General features: G+C 37.3%; 1 protein-coding gene across 1 annotated transcript; it reads right to left on the bottom strand.

The window, feature by feature from the left end:
- Nucleotides 1-838: 838 nt before the first annotated feature.
- On the bottom strand, nt 839-16,882 carry cabp7b (calcium binding protein 7b). Its single transcript, XM_039780121.1, has 5 exons — nt 16,021-16,882; nt 3,930-4,073; nt 3,663-3,775; nt 3,098-3,245; nt 839-2,989 (listed from the first exon to the last, which is right to left on the bottom strand). The coding sequence occupies exons 1-5, from the start codon at nt 16,127-16,129 to the stop codon at nt 2,862-2,864; spliced, it is 642 nt and encodes a 213-aa protein (XP_039636055.1). The 5' UTR covers nt 16,130-16,882; the 3' UTR covers nt 839-2,861.
- Between the last annotated feature and the right edge of the window lie 6,613 nt (nt 16,883-23,495).

Genomic DNA, 23,495 nt, shown 5'->3' with positions numbered 1-23,495 from the left:
AATTAATAACAATTAAGACAATCTGTTAACAGAGTGTACATAAATCTGCTCATTAAAGCACTGTAGTATACAGGATAGGACACAATAATTGCGTATATGTCTAAAGACAAGATTAGGCACAATAACTATTTTACATTCACACAAAACCCATACCTTACATGATATGTTCACATGAAGAGGGAATGTGATGTCTTATAAGTAGTTCATACATAAACAGCTACTATATACGAGATAAAATATCTTGTTTTATTGCCAGAATGATATTCGCTGTTTAATACGTTTTCTCTTGTGATAAAGCTTTGATAAACTTTAAGATAAAAAGAGCAAGAAAAAATATACATCATTTTGTAAAACTTGTCAAATTTGACAAATATTTGTTAAAGAAAACATTCTAAAAAAATTAATCTTAACAAATCAGAAAAGTTAATGTAAGTGCATGACCTTAATACGCACAATAACTTGTTTCTGAATGGCCAGTCAACCTGGAAATTATATCAGTAACCTGATATTTTTTTGCATTATTTGTTTTATACAAAACATTAAGATTACATTCATAATAAAATCACATAGATTCGATGTATCACTTTTCTAAGTAAGAAAATATAACCATGTTACACTTTAAACAATATGTTGTTTTGGTGGTCCATGTAAAAGCCAGAAAACATTTTTCATGATATGTTAAATTATTGTTCACAGCATACTTCAAAGTATTTAGCATTTTGATATTGTCTGCACGTCCACAAAAATCGACAGTTACAGAAAAATGTCAAATACTGAGATTTTGTTTTGCAATGATTACTTTACAAATTGCATAATTATTTGAATACATAGACCAGATTTCAAAATTTAAACACATAGAACACACATATATTTCTTGTCTAATGTACATGCATGTGTATCGTGTGAACTGAATATCCTTCATTGTTATTTGCTATAAATGTTACAATTAATTTTGTTGGAGCTCTAAACTTGTGGCGATCGACTTTAATCACAGCAGGTAGCTCAGGCCATACAGTAAATCAATTGTCTTTCAGTGTGACTCATTATGACTCATTTTGGTGCCTAGATGCACAGATTTGAAATATGCAGCATTTGACATGTTATCGCTGGCAGACTGTGAGTATATGATTGATATGATATGTTTAATATGTCTGTTTATGTATGCCCCAATCACCAAGGCAAATTCCTCGTAAGTGTAACTTACTGTGGCAATAAACCTTGAATCTCTGAATCTGACTCTTCTGAAACACGTTTAACAAGTTGTGTGATCCTCATTTGTCTTGAAGTCTGGGCTTTTTGCTTAAATGCCTATGCACACACTCTTGTATGATCTTTCTTAGAGAGATTTTGTAATTTCTTGCTGTGTTTTCCCTCTTATTTGGACTTTACTGTTCACTTCAGTTTAATTCTTACAAATACATTTTTTAACTGGGAACAAAAGCTGGTCAATTTCCAAATGAAGCTGTTCAGCCAAGAAGGCTCACTGTGAGCTTTAAAACAAACCAATATTTTTTTTTAGAAAACCGTGACATCTTTAGAAATGGCCCCTGGGATCAGCTGACATGGCGTACACAGCATGTGGTTGAGGGTCACAGGCTGTGTCCACATGCCACTCTCCTTTCCATCGTTCTTTTCAGCAGCGCTGTCCGGTAGGTTCCTGTGCTTGTTCACCAGTTTATTCCTGTTAACTGTTTGGTTCTCATTGTACTTTTCATTGACATGGTGGAAAGTTTGGGAAATTAACATTTGCTAAGTAGCACTAAGCATAAAATACAGCTGAGGTTGATTTAAGTGTGGCTAGATGAAAAATTAGGGGATCACCAAAGTTATTACAATTCATCCTGAGACATTTCACTCAATACCACAAATGTCAACATCAAGGTGATGCTAGAGGAAAAATCAGGGGTCACCAAATTCAATGGGATACATCCTTCAGGAACCATACATGTCTATACTAAATGTTGTGCCATTTCATCCAGTAGATATGGAGATATTTCACAGGATAACTGAAAACTTTGATTTGTTGGTGGCATTGCAGGAAATGCCAGGGGATCATTAAAGTCAGTAGCATTCATTCTCTGGGAATGAGAAGTTGTCTGTTCAAAGTTTAATGGCAATACATCCAACAGTTTTTGAGATATTTCAGTCTAGGCCAAGTGGTGAATCAACCAACTGACAGACTGACATTGTCATCCCTAGAGCCATGCCTCTAGCATGGCTAAAAAGTTGTCAAAATACTTTAAATATTCCATTCAACAGATTTGTGTTTTGACTTAGTGGGGCTACTCTTTTGTTACGATTAACATCACAGATGGCAGATGTCTTGGACTTCTGGACTGGAAATCTTGGCGCTAAAACAAACAAAGATTTAATAGAGACACAATAGGCAGTACCCAGTCATTTATATGCTTTTGTAGGTGATTTAAAGCTTCTTAATATGCAGCCCATCAACACATGTGTATTGCTTTTTAATATAATATAATATGATTATTGGGTTCTCATCAACAACATTAATTGTTTTCACAGACACCGCACATCCATTGCTACAGGACATACTTCTACAGTCTACTTTCATATCGAATTGCTTAGAAAACATCAGAAATTTGAATCAATCTTGTAGCATAATAATCAGCCCTTGAAATGTCTTTCATTCTTTTTCTTTTTTTATGATGGTATGCTATGATTTGTGGAAACCACTGTCTGACATACAGTAATTTGGTCCAATAAAGAGAGAAGCTGTGATGGCATCATTGTTGGTATTGAAAACATTAAACAAAACCAAAAACAGTCAAGTATTTTGGTTAATGTTTGTTTCTTCATTGTCCGTCCTTAAATCTCTTTGTAGACAGCTGGTTTAGTATTTACTTCATTCCTCTGCGGAGCATTTGATTTGCTGCAATGAGCATAACGCTGATGATAAATGCAATGGCGAAGGCACAAATCAGGCTTTTACGCACACATGTGTGTTTTTCCTGTTGTGTTGGGCTTGCTGTGGAAAGATTTAGAAGAAGAAAAAAATATTAGCACATCTGAGTGTCTTAACAGAGCTTTAAAAATGTTTGAACAACATGTGAAATAAAATCTGTATGCAACATACTGTCAATGTCAACATGGGACTCAGGACTGTTCAGGTGGCTCTCCTCAGTCATGATGATGTTCTCAATGTCTTTCATGGTGAGGTGGTCACGGAAAGTATCGTAAAGCAGTCTCTTAAGCTCATCCACAGTAAGTTTCTGCATGTCACACTGGGTACATAAAACACCAAGAAAAGTTTAATTAGCAGAGAAAAGACTTTGGTCTCAAAGGCCCTCAGTGACGCATATAAGTTGTAGGAAAATAATATACATTGGTAGTACAGGGTAACTCCTGGTAAACTAAATGCAAGGATATGAAGATACTGCATGTGACGTACTGTAATTATCAGAATGGTGTAGTATGTCAAGGCCATTTGGAAATGTATCATCAAAGAAGCACATAGAATATAATGCATAATAATAATCATTTCTGTTTAGTAATTTTAATTGAAACAGATGGCTCGGTATCACGCAACAACAGAAAAGCCAGAAGGGAAACTTACTCAAAAGAGGAAAGAGAGTGGATTAATGGACACGGATAAAGGAAAAGTCATAGACTTGATTGATGATACTGATGACAACATATACCTTCCAAAACACTGAATCAAAGTCTGCTCCGTGGAACTTATCAGGCATTCCAGCAGCAGAGAGTTTAGGACCAAGCAATGTGACAAATTCATCAAAGCCAACTTGACCGTCACCTGATCAAATGGACAGAAATACAAACATGCCACTATATAACTCATATGTTTGATTATATGCAACAGTCTTTTGAACTTGCTGATTCAGAGAGAGAGAGAGAGAGAGAGAGAGAGAGAGAGAGAGAGAGAGAGAGAGAGAGAGAAAGAAACGTACCATCTATATCAAGTCTTTGGATGATAACCTCCAGCTCCACCTCATTGGGCATGTAGCCCAGTGAGCGCATGGCCATCCCCAACTCCTGCTTTGAGATGAAACCATTCCCATCTCGGTCAAAAACTTTGAAAGCCTCACGTATCTCTGTTGGGAGAAGAAGGGCAGTAATTATATTAAGAGTGGAGAGGAAGGAGGCATAGCATGTTTATATGGATTATTCACATACAACTTCACAATATGAGCAACAGCAGGCTGGATCATTTTAATATGTTGATTTAAATTGTGTAAACGTTTAAATCAGTAGGAATATTTGAATATGGCGAATAGCCAAATCCTGATATATTGTAGCTTATTCCTTATACTATAGAGCCCAACTGTGTGTCCAAAAACGATTATAAACAAATTAATTAGTTGTTCCTTTATTACGATGAAAATTGTGGTTTATTTTGAGTAAGTCCACATACGCGGTCCTGCTGCTGTAAGTGCCTACTACTGCACCAAATCCACAGATGAAAATAGTCCCCAACAAATGCACTATTTACTCCTATTTGAGAACATTTGCCATTTTTAGACATTTTGGTCTTTAGAATGAACAAATGGACTTGGGGCTGAGAGTAAGAGACATGGCAGGGTAAGCTATTCAGCATTTATAAGCAGTATAGAAACATTAAATACAGGTCTATAACAAGCTGTAATAGTTGTACGCAGCTAAGTGTTTATTAAGATTCAATGGTTGTAAGCAATTACAGCTTCAACTAGAAAGACTTATTCTAATCATTATGTGTTTATACACCAGCCTCCACTCATGGGTGCTCACAGGAGGAGTTACAGTCACTGTCAAAAGTTCTGATCCACCAATCCTCATTAAAAGCAGGGACAGGTTCAATCGCTTCAGCACAATAGACTGACAGACAGAGAGAGAGAGAGAGAGAGAGAGAGAGAGAGAGAGAGAGAGAGAGAGACTGTAGTTGAATGTTTCAGCACCACGGAGACTATTTATATACTATACGTGCACAGTAGTATTTTCCTGAGTTGCATTATAATAGATAAATAGAATGAATAGTTAAAGTGTGGCCCCTGTGTATATTAACATGTATTCTATTTTGTTGCCTGGCTTTGTTTGCTATAGATGTATACTAACAGGCACCTTCACAGCCTACACCTGTTAGCCACAGCACAATTGATTGTGACAGAAGGCAGTGAGCAGATTAATGTGTTTATCATTAACTACAATTTTTGGGAAATAATGCATTAACATTGCCATTTGGCTCCTGTCCTCACCCTGCATTACAGTATTCTGTTTGAAGTGGTAAAAAAGAGCAATTGCACATCAAAGGCATAGAACCCCGTTGGCTCTTTTTAATGTAGATCCTTAAATATACAAGAATGAAATTCAGAAAAAAATATTGAGTTGGAAGAGAAAAAAAATAAATGAACATTGGAATTAACAATTAACAGTGGGACAGGGACATAGCCAAGTGCCTCTTCCAGGTCAGTCTACATCATTAAACATTAACATAATAAAACATAGACTAATCTGAAATTTGCATGCAATTATGTGATTGGGAAAGCACCTGCTGTAATTTGAATTCAAGCCCACAAGTAGATAAGCACTGACCATCCATCTTGTGTACATGAATGACAGAAGTTTACAAGTGATAGCCCACAGTGACAGACTATAGCCTAAATAGAAGAAACTGTTGCAAGAGGCGTTTGGTCTTTGGTACATTCATTGGGGTCCTTCTGAACAAGTATCACTGTCTGTACTCTGACATATCAGAGACAACATATTTGTCTAAATTACAGCAGTGCTGCTTGAGTTTTGTTATCTTCCTTCAGCACCACCCTAGATTCAATGTCATGACCCCTGGTGCCAGTGACAAATAATTCATTCACTGAGCCAGCTGAGCAGCGGCTGGACTACTGATTGTGTCACACCATGTGGAGGGAATCTTTTATTTTTTAAATTACACTCTAGGGACAAAAAATACTTCTTGACGGCTCTGAAAAGGTAGGTCCATTACAATCTCATATTTAATTTATCGTCTGTTTTTTTTTAAAGTTCTTTTATACTGGAATGCATTACATTACATTACAATTTAGACGCTTTTATCTAAAGTGACTTCCAATAAATGCATTCAACCCTTAAGGTACAAACTCAGAACAGCAAGAATCACGTAGAAGTACATTAGCTTCAAATAAGCCAACTACAAAGTGCCACATGTAAGTGCTTTTTTTTTAATAATGCAGAAGGTCAACACACCATATGGTGCAACACATTTCTGATACAGTCTCAACACAAACTGATCATTATAAGCTTCACAAAGGTAATAATATCACATAATTGTTTTTGACATTATCATGTCCGACTTGTTCATGTCATAGTGGATATTGATAAATTATTTTAAAAGCATCATTATGCAGTATTTTGAGGACAACAACAATGCATTTTGCACATGCCTGCAAACTACAATCATGAAACAGATGCATTTAGATATGCAGTAGACATAGTACATACAGTACATACAAACGTACAAAGAGTATACACAAGATACTACAGAACCGCCACCATTGTTGTTTAAAAAAAGAAAACTGGTAAAGGTGAGATTTGGTGAAAACTCACCTTTACCAGTTTTCACAGACTCAGCTTTTGCTCGACTGTGAGTCCTTGATCAGAGTAACCCTGCACTGCTCTGTCTGCATCAGCTCGGTTATCTTAAGTCAGGGCCAGACCATGGATATCCTTGTACTGTATGTAATCACAGGATTTTTAAAAATTAATTCAGCATTCCCCCTGCAGCCGCAAGTAAACAAGGTCTGTATGACCAAACCTTTTAGGGTTGATTCTGCTGATAGGAGGATAAAAATGTCAGAGTTTAAACTGAAATACTAACTTGTTTAACACTTTCAAGCAAATCATTAATATTGGTGTGAAATAAGTTATTGTTCAAGTCAGTGACAATATATTGACTGATAAAACGTAGTTAAATATTATCTGTGACTTACATCTTTTATGACCAATATGTCAGAATGTTTTAGAGTGTCTGTAGTCTTTGAGATAGTGGCACGGACTGTAGCAATGAGTCAAACTAAATACGTCATCGGTGTTCAGAGTCAAGCCAAGGGTAAAACATGGTCATGGGTGTGTCCACAATGGCAAATCTGTCACAAATCAGATTCTACAAATAGAAAACTAATTATTTGGTATATGTGTTGGAGAGGTCATTGACATGGACATCAAAATCATAATAATAATCATACTGTGTAAAGATAATGAATATGACAAGTAAGATAATTTATTTGGTTTAGATTAGATTATATGAAGCTTGCAACATACTGTATTGTAATTGTTGGCTTCAGATGTAAAGGCAAAAGTTAGTTAAATAAAGCTCTGATTTTGGACATGACATATGTCAATTAACAATAACAAAGCTACAGCTTTCCAGCTAAAGTATGTAACTGAAAAACTCAGGTCCTGTCAGATACAAATCTGATGAAGGCAGCATTATTTGTTGCACACTGGTTTTATGGATGGTCCAAACAAATGTGCATTGTGTCATTAGTGTGTAGCTGCCTTTTCTAAATCAGTCAGTAATCTCTTTTTCATTTCTGATAATGTGCATTCTTTACATCCTGGTGACAGGTGCTGCATCATCTTGAAAAAAATTCCGGGGGGCTGCAGAAGAAATATTTGTTTTTGTTGCACAAGAATATATTGCTATAGATATAGATGCCCTTCAGTGAATCCTGGATTACCATTGTTGTAGGATTGGGTCAATTGAGGCCAAAAGTATAGAAACCAAATGACATAGAATGATATTACATTAAACCGCCTTTTTGAGTTTACACAAACAAAAATGATATGAGCAATTCATCAAATGTTGCCATGCAAGAACAAAATGAAATATTGACTGTCAATTTCATGGCAGGTGAGACAAACAGCTGCCAACAGAATCATTATGCTGATTGTTTCCTGGAGAGAAAACTGTCTTATTTATGTTTATTTATTCTGCAACATAGAGCAGTTTGTTTTAGCTTATTTGACCTACTGATTATCATCTGTCTTTCACTTATTTTTTAGCATGTGCTCCCCATCCTCACAGTTTACTTCTTGCCCCAATCCCAAACTTCCCCCATAAGGACACTTGTACATTTAGGAGCGTATTCTGTATACAATTTTTTTTGTAATAAGCTTGAATTTAAGTGTCCCATACATCAAAGAGCCACTGCTGCCAACACTGAGATCTAAACACAGGACTTAAAAGTCTGATGACCTTCCAAGTGAGCTAAAACATGAGGAGCAACAGATCAGACTGACCTTTCTGACCGACCAACAGAGTGATTCATGCGGGTTGTTGGTGCAGCTAAAAACATCCATGGAAATAGTCCATGGCGAGGGCTAATGCCAAGAAGCTCACCGCTGCACTTTGGCAGTGTCTGTGCCACAAGCAGGGGCGGAAAGGCCATGGAAGCTCGCTCACCTAAATAATTGGGGACATTTTAAATAATGGCTTTGAGCCAGATGAAGACATGTCATAGACCAACATGACATTAAGAGAAAGATGATGTTTTACATCACCTCTACTTTTATTTTTTATGTAAGTGGCCAAGCTGTAATTAAAGATGCCACAACAGGGGATCCGAAGCAAACTACTTATTATGAATTGAAATATATTCTGTGACTAAACTGAAAAGATGTGTGTACCTAATGGTGCGTGTTAAAGTATCAAATGCATTTTGGTACATTATCACAGTTTGATGCCACATTTGGTGTCCCTTACATTATTTCACTTGCTGAGAGGACTTCAGAGAATTTCAAGACAGCAGACTGCATATCATGTTGTTCAGCCATTTGTTTTCCAATATCACAATTCGAATCAGTGTCACAATGTTGACAATATTTCTAAACATACAGAGCTGTCCAAGCTCTGTGCATTTGCTGGTGGTCCCACTATTTCAACTGAGACACGTGTAGCATTGAAGTGGCTAGCATTAGCTTGCTGCTAGTCCTACTATTTCTTATGTTATGTTTGCTTGGATACACAGCTTTACTTTTTAGTTGAATTTTAAATTTCAAATAACAATATGAAATACATATCTCCGTTTTTTTCAAAGTTTTAGCCATATTTCAAGAAAGGGCTCTCCTTGCTTTCTGCCTAATCAGTCATTAGCTGAACTGGAAGTTTCTGTGAAACCGGACGTTTCTGTAAATTTGCTATGAATGCTATAAGGGGAAAGAAAGTACCTAAAACATAGCTTGTCTGCATCATTCCTATGCATTGGAGAAGATACTGGAAAATGTGTTGGGTTCAGGGGAAACAGGTGTTGTCTTTTGAATGAGGAACCAAACAATGTTATCTCAAATAAAATCCTAAGTTAAGTACATTTTTACAGAAACCTCAGTATTCAAGTCCAGAGGTGAGAAAATACTATGAGTGTCACTTGCCCTAATCAACATTCTCCGCTTAAAAGTAAAGATTGTGGGGTTTTGTGTTTTCCTTAAATGAAGAAAAGGGTTTTCTTATCAAAAGGCTATTTACTGAAGTAGTTACCAAAAATTGGTTAAAAGGAGGATAACATTATTCACTGAGAGATGAATTAGACTCTTTTCATTAAATAAGAGCCCCTCCCAGGTGGTTATCAATAATGACATGATTACACCAATGACTCCTTCACTCTGATAATGAAAGGCGAAAAACATGTGAATCACATTAACCAGAGGCTACAAAAATAAAAATGCTGTGCAGCTCAGAGAGCTCCATTCACTAAATGTATACATATTATACAAATACCGTCAGAGTAATGCAAACATACAAATAAATATTAAGGGCTGTGAAAATACCTCTAAATTGGGCAGCAACTGCTAAGAACATGATTTTCTTGTTCTAAGCAAAATTCAACTGATATTTCTGCCTGACTATGAACCCCAAAATACGTAAGATAAAATCTGACAATTAGGTAACTCCTTGCAGTAGCTTCAAGTCTATGCTTAACTTGTATGGATGCTCTAGAATTAAATACTGTACTGAATACCTCATTCATACACACTTTGATTGAATCTGCACAAGCACCAGGCTTTTGCAAAATATCACAGACGTGTCACACTGGATACACACCGTTCATACAATTTCAACTGATTCGGTGTGAACTGAATTAGTCAAAAATACAATATGATGAATCATGATGCGACAAGACATGATTCACCATACCATAATTTGTTGCCCCTGTGGAGCGTTTTAACACGTACACATAGTAAAAAAGATAAATCACCCCATCATAACAGGTCCCACACTTTTACACCTGTCTTTCTTTGCTACAGATTTATTGCATCTTCACATTATTACATTTATAAACAACACACACAGTCACTGGAGACGGTGTGAAGACGTGCTACACAAGCCCTGCAGATAAAACAACTCCTGCTGTCAAAAGTATTCAAAACTTCCACTACCTGCAGCTCTTTGCAGGCTCAGTTGAAATTACATGACCTGATCTCTTTGGGAAAGTTGCAATTAGACAAATCAATTAGAGGTTGACTTCATTAGCAGTTGCTGCTGTTTCAAAATCAAATGACTTATTGTCAGTAGAGATTTTACTTCAACTGATCTCATTGCTATAATATGTATTGTCATTGCTTGTTCATCTGTAACCTTTATATGTCTTTATGAAGCTGCTTCTCCTGGCCAGATCGCTCACACTTTTCATGATATAATAAATAATGATAAATAATGGTAAAGTTAAAAACAAGGAAACAGGCTGATTAAAATGCTGTTATTTGCAGTGCAAGGTCTTGTTTACTGTTTATCTGTTAAGAATATGTCCATATGTCCTACAGTGAGACAGAGGGGTGGCTGTTTGAGATTAGCACAGGCCCATCACATTTTGGCATCATGTGAACCCTTCAATTTACTGTGTTTGCTAGAGCCTCAAGTTGAATCTTTGTGGGTAACTTGACCTGCAGCTCTTCTTACCTCCCAGTTATATTGAAGGATAATAGTAGAATAGATTTTATGTTTTTGTCCAAGTTAAGTTTTGATCAGTTAAGATTTGCTTTGTGTCAAAATGCTTCCCAACTCGGATGATGTAAATGATCGTTGTTACAGTGATGACCACACATTTGTCATTGACAACAGAGGAAGCCACATTTAAGCTGCGGCAAATACTTGTACAACCAAGCATGTCAAGTCTGTAGTTTTTTAACCTTGTTGTTGTTGGTTTGCTGTGAAAATATCAAAAAACTAAATAAACACAGAGTACGAAGAGCAACTCCACCCACTATGAATCTTGCCTGACAAATAAAACTCTCTGTGTACAGTATACTTACAGTTATAGATCCCTGACAACTGTAATAAAGTAACACACACACATACACACACACACACACACACACACACACACACACACACACACACACACACACACACACACACACACACACACACACACACACACACACACACACACACACACACACACACACACACAGTAAACATTGCAGCAAAAAACACAATTGTAAGCACAAAAGCAGACAGCTTTGCATACAAAGTGGAAGACGGTCTACACTCTGCTACAATGCCTAACGTCTGGGGGATTCTCCTGCTGACTGTGATCTATAAATACTGTTCACCTCCTCTGTCAGCGATCCACCGAGGAGTGATACAAACTCAAAGAGACCTCCAAGAGTGTAACTGCTGGGAAGTCATGACTGTTGAGCCGTAAAACGAGAATCTCATCAGTTTCAACACACCAGGTGCAGCGTATGTGCACTTTGTGTGCCAGTTTATTGTAAGCTTTGGTGTGTATTTTAGTAATTGTAGTATTGACATAATTATAGAAGTTAATTGATATAATTATTATATTGTCTTGTCATAAAATGGGTTTGTTTTAATTTGTGATTGTAATTATCAAAGGTTGTGAAGAAATGTCAATGTATTTTAGTCAAAGTATCTTGGATGTATTCAGTTATCTCAGTCATTCACGTATAATGGGCTGAACTTGGCCCTGGACCTTGGTTTTAATATTGCACTCATTAAATATGGACACACACTTGGCACAGCATAATGTTCATAGACATAGACATTTACAAAAGCATGCTTAGTGAGTTTAACTCTTTCACACAGGGTAAATACACACATAAACGGATGTGTTGAACATGAATAATATAGTGATGGCTGCTATGTCACTGGCATAAATAAGCAGCATTGGTGAAAAAATAGTAATTTTCTTCCACTGAGATATCCATAACAGAGAGACTACTTAGGGTAACAACCAATGCCCAAAGTAAACCATTTATAAGATTGTATAATTACAGCTCAAACTAATCAGGTTTTGGATAAGAGGGTTAGGCTTCACATATATAAGCATATGCACTGTTTTAGAAGAAGCAGTAATACAGTTGCTCGCAGTAATGGTTTGAAGACACGTCATGGTTTATGACAACTGCATGACACAAGGACAAGAAAAGGGCAGGAATCCTTGCCACTGACCCTGCCCACCTAGCAACCATCTGTTCGAAAAACATTCCCTGGAAACTGCAGTTCCATTAAGAGCTGGGATTACTTAATCATCCTCCCTAAAGCTCGCCCAGTATAAACAATAGTGTCTCCAGTCAGTGCAATCGTCTGTAGTTGTCTGTTAATGTATTTGCTATAAAGATTTCTCTAAATATTGCAGCCAATGTCCAATTTGGTTAATGGTAAATACATTTAATATTGCAGATATGATTATGATCCACATAAAATGTCAGATTAAAAAATATTTTTTTAAATGCCACCAAGACACACATTATAGAATATTAAGTCATCCATTGAGGCCCTTATGTCTTGCAGAAGAAAAAAAATTCTGCAAGAATGTCTTCAATAAAAGAACTTGGAGTTGTCTCAGTTAGTTGAATACTGGCAGAGTGTTACTGAAACAGTAGTCTCCACAGCACTGTGTCAGCGCTGCATTATGGTCTGGCTACACCACCTATCTATTCTGTGATAGGGAAAAAAACGCTCTGGCTTGTTTGCATTTCTTTAAACCATTTACAACTTTCCTGGGCGATGCTAAGCCCCAATAGCGGGAATGGTCAGAGGGGAGCAACATGTGTCAGGCTTTTTCACATGTTCATCCTTTGAGCCAGACTACTGAAACAGCATCTAGTTGCCATTTGAGAAACTGCAGCTCAAGGCACTTCCGGCATTGGCTTCAGCATTAAACCGAGGTGGTCGCTGGTTGCTTAAACATCAAAGTGATTGATATTGATATTGTTAATGCCCTCAAGAAAGATGTTTTGATATGTAACATTGTCTTTTCTGATCTCAAGAGGTGAGAGATGTATTTTTCTTTGCGGGAGCTCTCACCTTCCCTACCAGTTCATCATTGTTCACCCAATTAGCCACCCAAGTGTGGCTAATTTACATGTAAGTCAACCTAATTGTAACTTGTCACCTGTTCCATGCAGATACAGTATCAAACACCTTTGTCACTAATAAAATATGTTGTGCATCTCATTATAATCTGTTTAATATTCTCGTTCTTCACAGTTTTACCTGAAGGCGAAACTGAGCTAAACTCTTTCATCTGTTTATCGAGGGCAGTGTGTTTCATATACTGTTCAAAGTCTGACATGCGCTGTCTCTTGGCAATGTCCTTTTGTCCTTGTGTGTTGTGTTTATCAGTGGGCACAAAAATGGTAGTCAGCATGTCTCTGCAACAATGTCACCAAGAGAAATTCTTGTTGATTTAATCACAGAAATCACAGATGTTTGTGCTCACTTTTTTTAGGTTTCATGGTCTCTACTTGCAAAATGTGTCTTTATTATTATCACTTTGTAAGGTGAAAATGCTTATAAGAAGAGTTATTATATTTGAACCATCACATTGGACAATGTGTAGGTGATACAGAATGATTTAGGTAAAAGTTAATATAAAACTACAATAGAGAGTAAAACCAAAATAATGCATTTAAGAAAACAGGGTATAGTGACCAGATAATAATAGACCTATATAAAATCTGTAATCTGAACTGCTGTCAGGATTAATGTCTCAGAATTATTCATCTTGTTGGTCTGGATTCTATGAAGTCAAAATGAAGACACTACTACTACTACCATTACTGTGCATATTTCTAGTGTGATTTATGTAGTCATCTCCTAAAGCTTAATATATAGCAGTTCAGTGATGGGTTGTAATCTGTTTCTCTGATGATCCAAAATTACACTGGGTGTAAATATACACCTTACTAGGAAAAAGCTATTATCATAAATTGATTAGGGAGAGTAATTACATTAGTTGAGCAATTAGGGAACTTCTGCCCCGCAGTAATTAAAGATTTTGGGGTTGAAACAATATTTATTGGCTGATTTGCAGAGCTCTGAGAAAAAGGGAAGCAATTTTCACTCAGAAACACCGGTCCGCAGTGCTGTTCACAGACCTACAATAGCAGCTCCCACGCTGTGCGTTAAGGTGAAGCAGTTGTAGTGTAAAGGGTAGTTGTTGTCAGTAAGTGGGAGGTTACTGATTCAGTCTGTCTGAGGATCTGTAATAGGAAGAGGTTTTTCTGAAACTCTCATACCTCCCTCAACAACTACAAGCAGACAAAAGGTAGAGCATTGTTTACCCTGGGCACTGCTGAGGTTTGAGGCCATATAAATGTAGCAGTGCATTATGTGCTCATTGAATCTTCCCTGGGTAAAAACATTCACGGTTGAATGGGCTGTCTCGGTTCTGTTCTGAATATTTAATGACAATTAGTAAACTACACTTTGAAACGATTTCTCCATTAACTGAAAGCTGTATTGTCATTGACTGCATGGCTTCTCGTGCAACACACAACCCTCACACTTTACTGTTGCTCTAAATTCTTGCTTTTTCATGGCCAACCTTTTAATTATATTTATGTCGTCATTGCAGTTAGTGGATTTTCAATGTCAAATGAGTGGCTCAAAGGAAGGGCAGGCAGCCACTTGTGGGCTCGGGCAACCTACAGACAGAAGAAGGGGAAATAGAATTCCCTTCGCATAAAAGACTTGGTGATTTCAAATCTGATCTGAGTTATCTCTTTATTGTAGTCTGCCGGGCTTCACTCCAAATCACTGGCAGCTGTGCTTTCTCATTGTGAGGACCATTTGCCAAAACAAAACCTCCATTCTTAACAGCTATGCACTATGGTTATATAGCAAGAACAAACATAACGCTCCAATTAATCTTTTGAATGGCCTAAGTACAACACTGTGCTATGAATGGTCGTTCTTATTAATTAATGACCGAATGCAATACATCAAACAAACCGGAAAGAGATGAGAGGATGTCATTTAAGACTCAAAATTAATCAATCTCCCATCTTATTAATGAGGCTTTATCTGTCATAGATTTCCTAAAAATTGTATTGTAATATGCATTTTATAGTTATAAGCCTGCCATTCATCACAGCCCTTTTTTCTATTTCAGACTTCAAGCCTTGTCTCCTAAAGTCTTGTCTCTTGGCTCAAGAACAAATGACTGAATGAGAACAAAATCCAGTGCAATAAAGACTCACAGGTGTTATGGATATAGCCAGCAGGTATGACATTGTGTATAAAGATGTAATTTACTCACATGTTTATGACAATGTCCATGTATGGAGAACTTGGCATGTGTGGTGCACTGTATATGCTTAAAAATCGTGAGGATTATTAGCTATTTATTGTAATTATTAGAGGATGATGTGACATTTTGAATTGATGTACAAATGACAAAAAATATACTGTTTGGTGTTTGTGTCGTTTTTTTTCCAAAAATCAGAAGCAGCAACATGCAGAAAAATATGACAGAAACAGAGATAAATATGTCAACATACAGTTTGTCTATGTATCCCAGATTTTGTGGGACATTTAAACCCTAAAGGTAATGATGAACATCTGTACTACTGAAGCTTTTTTTATTTTTTACCAGAAGAAAGTGTCCAGTCAGATTTGTGAATCAGAAAAAGAAGCGCACACCGGCTGGAGCTCTCCAGGGTGCTGAACTAGTTTGTCAGGTGGACATTGCATTTAAATGTTAACAACTATTTAACATTACATTAAGAACATGCAATCACAATCCAACCGACTAAACAAACAAGACTCACCTTCAACCTCATCCTCGGGCAGGATAACAGGGGTCCGGTAAGACAGGACATCTGGAATAGTGCAAAGTCCCTTGTACATGAACCTGGTGGTCACAGCACGCACTGGCATTTCTGCGAGGGAAAACCAACTGTGTCGCGATCTTCATATATCTTAGCTCTCCGGAGATTCAAGACAGACCATTTGCTACTGTTCCTGATAAACAAATTTAACAGTAAACCCTCCCCCCTCCCCCTTTTTTTTCAAAGTTCAACGCTCGTCTTTTTTATATTCTCGATAATACTAATATGAACACAATCACGTTACGTTCGGCTGCGTTTTTAACCAAGAACGCAGCTTGTAAATCGCCTTTGATTTAAATGCATAGCCTGTAGCAGATTACTGTAAGCAAGGAATAAAGCAAATAAGGCATGCCATTTCATAGAAAATGACACATAAAAATTATACTTCATAGCCTGATGACTATTCAGATATTGATTAGCTATTATTATAACTGATGCAATCAAAAATATAAAAAAGCTACTTTGTCATTCTTCTATCCACGTATATATCCTGCATTATAAAAGAAAGTAAGATGATAAATTCATTTTTACAAATATTTGTACTTAATCGACCTTTTCGCTATGGGTTTCACTGATTTCTACAGCGCCTCTTGTTTTTCTAAACTGTTTATTCATGACATAATCTGCCTCACTTTTCTTCCCCGTTTCGGCATCTTCTTAAAAAAAACGAATCGATAATACGATCTAAACGGCAGCGCTTACGAGCTGATAGTATCCGATAAACGAGGTAGGCTACAAACTAGATCTTATTATTTCCTGGAGAGCGAGTCAAGGGAATCCTGGGTGACCCCCTTCTCGTCTGATACAGACACGCTGAATGAGGCAGTGATCCTCTCTCTCTCCAACTGTCTGCTCCAGCCTCATTTGGGCTCTCACAAAGCGCGCGCGCGCGCGCACAAACACACACACACACACACACACACACACACACACACACACACACACACACACACACACACACACACACACACACACACACACACACCATACTGCTGCTGCCTCTGTCACAGCGGAGTCGATTGACCATTTCCAAATGTGATTATCTTCCCTTTATGCACTCTACCAGTCTGTATGATACATTTTGACACAACCCAAAATGCGTTTGGACAAATATAAAAGCTTGCATGCTTAACAGATTAAAAATAAAAAGTATCGCAACAAGTGAGGCTCTTGAGCTCTTTGCCACTATGGGGCGCCTCAGCATAGTGGGCTAAATGGAAGGTGAGGGACTGATACTGAAAAATTGAATTAAGCCTCAGGCTACTTGGTACCAAGCATATTTCATGCAGTTATAGTCAGCAGTTCATAATCAAACATGAATTTAGTGAAATGTGTGTGCAGATTATAAGTATATGTTTACTATGTGTGTGTGTGTGTGTGTGTGTGTGTGTGTGTGTGTGTGCACGCCACAGGTGAGCACCAGCGGTGCGGAAAGTAAAAGAGCAGCACTTGCCCCTCCCTCATTACCACCCTTGAGCAAGGCCCTTACCCCAGTGGAGCTGCTCAGTGTCAAGATCAGACTGTGGTTGTACTGGGCAGCTTCCAGGTATGAATGTGTAACTGTGTGAATGTGATCAGGGCATTCCTGCAAAAGAGAGGCTTCCTTTCAATGAACCTTCCCTGAATATATAAATGTAAATAATAATAATAATAATAATAATAATAATAATAATAATTGCACTCTTTGTATCTGCACTGTGCAGCCATTTTCTTTGGAATAAATACATTATGATCTTATCTTATCTTATCTTGTCTTGCGTAAATATGAAGCTACAGCCAGACGGGTATAGCTTAGCATGGACTGAACGCAGGGGGAAAGGTAAAATACACCTGCATGTCTACAGCTCACTTATTCCCCCTGGAGTCTCCGCTGGTTTCCTGGTAACCTCACTGTAGCGCCAAGACTCAAGGAAGTAACTGCTCCCAGTAAAGAAATAATCCAGCACATTACCCTCTGTGAAATTCCAATTTGTCCCTTTACGCTCAAGTTTTTGTACAGATTAAACAAATAAGATATAATGTGTTAATTAGTGACCTTTCGAGTTGCTGGTAGGTGGATTTGGACAGAGCCAGGCTAGCTGTATCCCTCTGTCTTTATGCTAAACTAAAATAATCCTCTGCTGGCTGTAGCTTCATATTTCTCGTACAGACATGACTGTGGTATCTATCTTCTCAACTAACTCTCAGCAAGAAGGAATATGGTTATGTTTAACTCTCAGCAAGAAGGAATATGGTTATGTTTGTCAAAATTTCAAACTATTTCTATTTAAATCACAAACTTGGAGCTTATCAGTCTAAAATAAAGTAACAGTAAAGTAAGTTACAAAATGACATTAGCTGACCACAGCAAATCCAACTCAAAGCAAAGTACCTTTTTACTCACAATGCACGTTGACCTTATATTAACATATTTGCAAAGACTTTTTTTTTGAAGAATCTTGTGAAGGCCAAAGATTTATGGGGAGTATACACCCCCCCCCCCCATACATATTATTTAAAAACTGACAATGGATTGAAGGAAAATCTAGTTTCTGGAAATGATCCATCCCACAGAGAGAGTTACAGGCAGCACACATATTCATTCATTTCAACCCAGAAGCACACACCCTGACTTTTTATTCAGAAGCAGCTGTATGAATCACTGAAATGTGATGAATGTTTTGTGCAAGCAAACCCTCAGAAAACACATTACCAGTTGAGAATGCCTATATTTTGCACGACAATGCCCTATGTTACTATCTTTCCACCCTGGTTCACAACAGATAAGTGCGGTGCGTGCTGAGAGAGCCGCATGTGGTTCCACTGGTTGGTTCTTCAAGGGTTTACAGGACTGACAGGTCTATTCCCGTCTGAATGTGAAGGGATTGTCTCTGTCTGCTGCACCTGAGCCTCCTGCTGGCTCTGTATTCACACAAGAAAAAGTCAAAAACTGAATAACAGGCTTTGTTTTTCTCTCACATCCTACACACCATGATAGGTATGTGATGGCTCATACTCCGAGACTTTAATCTTTCAGTCTTTAAAACTGTGTAAACACATGGTGAATAGTAGCACAAATATTCAGTTATTTTATACTGAATACAGCAATATTTGCTGTTCATAAAAACATATGTTGATTTAAATACATTTTTGAAATGTCCTAATGTAGTTTGTCTTATGTAAAGCTTATGTTTGCAGCATATTTCAAACACAATGACACTATTACATATCCAACACAGAAACTGCATTCATAAGTATTTCATCTTTAATCTTTACATGATTATACAACACATGAAACCATATTGTAAAAAACATCACATCACAGTAAATATCATTAAAACCAATATTAACATACATATAAAGTAAAATGATTAAAAACTAATGTATAGGTAATTCTTCTGAGGATAACCTTTATTAAAAGTCTACAAATTAAAAACAAAAACGGTTCAGTCACTCCCAAACTCCTCACACCAAAACAGGAGTGTGAGAGTCACCAGTGAATTGCAATTGATGGCCGTGCAATTGCAACTATACGTAGAAGGCTAACATATGAAGCTCAGCGCAAATTCTTTCAGGAAGACTTCTAATAACTTCAATCACCTCTCTCTTTTCCTAAAACTAATCAGCTGTTTAGAGGCATTCACTTTTCAGTAAAACCAATCCTAATTGGCCATGAATTTCACGAGCCAATCACAGCATCACATCCCTGCTTTAAATCTGTTTCTCTCTCTGCTGCTGTCAGTTGTCATTTCAGGCAAAGAGTGCAACCCTCCTCCACCCCTTCCACCTCCAGTCATCATCACCCACGGCACCCTGGGTTTTCCTCCGGCAGACCGCTCCTGTTGACTCCTTCAGTCTGGTTGGTTCGGCTCCTTCACCACTACCACCAGTGTCTAGACTCCATCGGGGGGTTATGTCTTGGCTTCTCTACCCCTTTATAAAATATTTTATAACGATGGAGTCTAATCTCCAAACACTCTGTACATTTCATATTATGTATATGTACAAATAAAACTTTGCATATTGCAACAAAGTCTCTCCTGACTGAAATGCCTGCTGGGGTGAAAACAGGTGACATGGTCATTCAGAGAATGGTGGAGAGCACCGCAGTCCTAGTATTCATCCTATCATCATCAAATTAAGCCTCTAGGGAGGACTGAGGATTGTCTACAGAGGCAAAAGACCTGACAGCAGGGAGGGAAGAGACATCAAAACCACAGCTGCTGACATCCAGGAAGTCATGATGGAAATATTCAGTGCTGGATGGAGGAAAACTCTTCTAAATTCTACAGACTGATTCTTTCAGAGGGCCCAAACAAAAAGTAATCAACCACCATCATGGACTAATAAGGCAGCACATTAATTCTCACTGCAGTATAAAAGTATGCATTGTAAAATATCCAACACTCACTGTAACTTTACTATTTTTAATTGTATTGTGGAGAACAATAGTTGGTATTCTGAGCAATATGGTCCTATGTCATCTCTCTAAATAATTGACCAATATTGCATAAGAGATTATAGTATAGATAATAGATAATAGATTACATTCAACCTTAAATGTCTGTTTCCTGTGGCCGGTTTCACTAATATATTTTGAACTGGTCTGTTGTGTTAGGCCAGCCTTAAGTTTGCTGATCAATCTAATGCAAGTTTCACAAAAATAAGACAGATTTATGGTATTTTGAGCCTAAAAAGGTTAGCCACCATACCCCCAGGTTAACTAAAAACCACGCTCCCATGGTAACAATCAGTGACATCTGCTGACCAGTGGCACCAAAATGACAAAAAAGAGAAAAACATGGCTCATAATGTTTTTAGAGACCACAGAAACCTATTGGAAATATACAGTAGATTACACCTCTTCAGTTGTTTCCGTTTGTCTAAGGAAACTCCTGATCCTGACTGATGAAGTACTGAGCACTGCCACATTAAGAAGCCAAAGCGTCTCAGCTCTGCAGGTCTGATCAGCGTAGAGATTTAATAATGCTGGAAGTTATTTGTATTGTTGTATTGTATTGAATTATTCCAGTGAAACATCTTGTAACTGTTACATTTTTCTAGTAGGAGAACATTTAATGCTGGAGTAAAGGGAGTTGAGTCATTTGATGCGTCAGCCATGTTCTTTAATTTGTTTAGTTTTAATTTACCCAGAATTCCTAGTTAGTCAAGATCTAGACAACTTTGTGTAAAACAGACAAGAGGCAACACAACTAAGTTCCAATTGCTTTTCAGTCACAAGTACTTGATATTCATATACTGTTGCACGTCTCCATTATTTCATCCACTCCACATCCACTTTCATCAAGTGTTGAGGAGATGTCTAACTAGCTACTTGTAATGAGACTCATGTTTATCTTAAGAAAATACAGATCATATTTTAAATAAACAAACTGGGACAGCATTTTCCCTGCATGATAAATGCAATCTATAAAACTAACAGTGCAGAAAGAAGTTCCAAAAATCTCATCAATGGCACCTACATCAAAACATCTTACCGTCAAAGATTAATTTGGGATTATTGATTGTTTTTGTAATTGACTAAAGAACCTTTGGTTACAGAAAGTATGAGGTCGCACAACAGACTGCTTTATGTGATCAGAATTGTAACACCTCCCCAGGTGTCAGGTGCCTACTGTTTTTTTTTGGGCATAAATGTGATTTGCATTATTACAGCAATACATTCGCATCTGAGCTCCCAATCAGTGGAGAATTAAGTCACGTCTATTTTATTTATATAGCCCAAAATCACAAATATGAATAAAGAAAAAACTCAAGAGGGAAACCTTAGGAAGAGCAACACATGCAGGTGTCATATACTGTAGTGTAGAAAAAAATGTAAAATAACAATATGGAGATAATGAGAATCTTTGTTATTGAATAATGCAAATTATATATTTAAGTATAGAGTCACCATCCAAAGAAAACCACAAACCTCCAATTTTGGTGATCCTTTTCAAATTTGTTGAGAAAATTCTATTCATTAAGATTAAATACATGTACTCTGTATTTAAAAAACCCATTGGATTATGTGAAGTGTCACGCAGCTAAAAGTCTGGGTTGACACTTTTGGAGATACATATACATGTTTTTTACAGGATAGTGTCAATATCTTATTTAAATACTCAAACTTGTGGTCAAATCTCAGGTAAAATGCCTTACTGAATATTTGTTCAAAAATAAATATTTCCAAATGTAATACATTATGATAAAAAAATGGTAAAATGTAAGTATCCTTTAGCAGAGGAGTATTCAGAGAGTACAGGATTTAGAGGAGACCTTGATATATACAAGAAACACATGACAGAAGGATGTCTATTTTTCCTTGTTTCCCCACCATAAAGCAGGCTCTTAATATGTCAATATTGTTGACACATCTTTTAATCTCCACAGCTGTTTTTCTTTCTGGTTGGACGTGGTGTTCTTCATTAAATTCTCCTTAAGGTCACAGTAACACTTATCTTCTAACAGAAGAGATCATTCAACTGTCTTTCAAAACACGTTCATTAAAAGAGATATTGAGAAATGACCTAACACATGCATTTCAGCTATTTCTGTTATATTGTTGGATAATCATTTTCACCACCATGAACTGTGAGCTGCAGGTGTAATTGGCAATTAGACATTTGCGTACAATATGGCCTGTGATGCACCGTGATTCATGAATATTTGATAATAAAATGCTTTATCGCAATTTACATTCACCATGAGCACCTGCTCTGCACATGCTTCAGTCAACTTCACTGACACTAATTTGTCCTTGGTCCGGTCAGACTGTAGCCTACCATACTCCTGTTTATACGTTAACCAAGGGTTTAATGCACTGGTCTGTTTGAGGAGGGTTTCATGGTGTAAAACATGTGGAATTAAAATGTGAGGAGAAAATTCAGTTCTTGAACTTATTATTTATTGCATGTAATACTTCACTATTCACCCAGTAGAGATGGAAGACCTCAGGCCCGACTGCAACACAATGAGCTCAGAAAGTAAATGTATCGCTTGTTTATAGAGAACAGACAACCAGACATTCGGGTATTGTCTGCAGCCTGTTTGCAGTGTTACTGTATCATTCTCTGTTCACGTCTGTGACAACAGATTATGATGAATTCCTTAAATTACCTGTTGCTGTGGCAGATGGCATGCTTTGTCATTAACGGCAATAGTGTGAATTCCCTGGCATCCTGATGAAATATTAATCGTGAATCTTCATGACCAATAGTGGTGTAATTCATTTCTTCTTGCACACTGTGAGGGCCAATTAAGCACCTAAAAGTACTTATTTCAATTTTACATCAACACACATTCAAGTGATGTATTAAAATATAATGAGGACATCAATTGCTGTACCCCTGTGAATAACATACTGCATGGGGCATGTCTGGGGACTGACTAAGGGTGGTATAGAAATCTGATTGGCCATTCTTGGTGCGGACTCC

This window comes from Perca fluviatilis, chromosome 17, assembly GCF_010015445.1.
Source record: "Perca fluviatilis chromosome 17, GENO_Pfluv_1.0, whole genome shotgun sequence".
Lineage (NCBI taxonomy): Eukaryota > Metazoa > Chordata > Actinopteri > Perciformes > Percidae > Perca > Perca fluviatilis.
The sequence above is the reverse complement of the archived record's forward strand: the minus strand, read 5'-3'. Positions and strand labels throughout refer to the sequence as shown.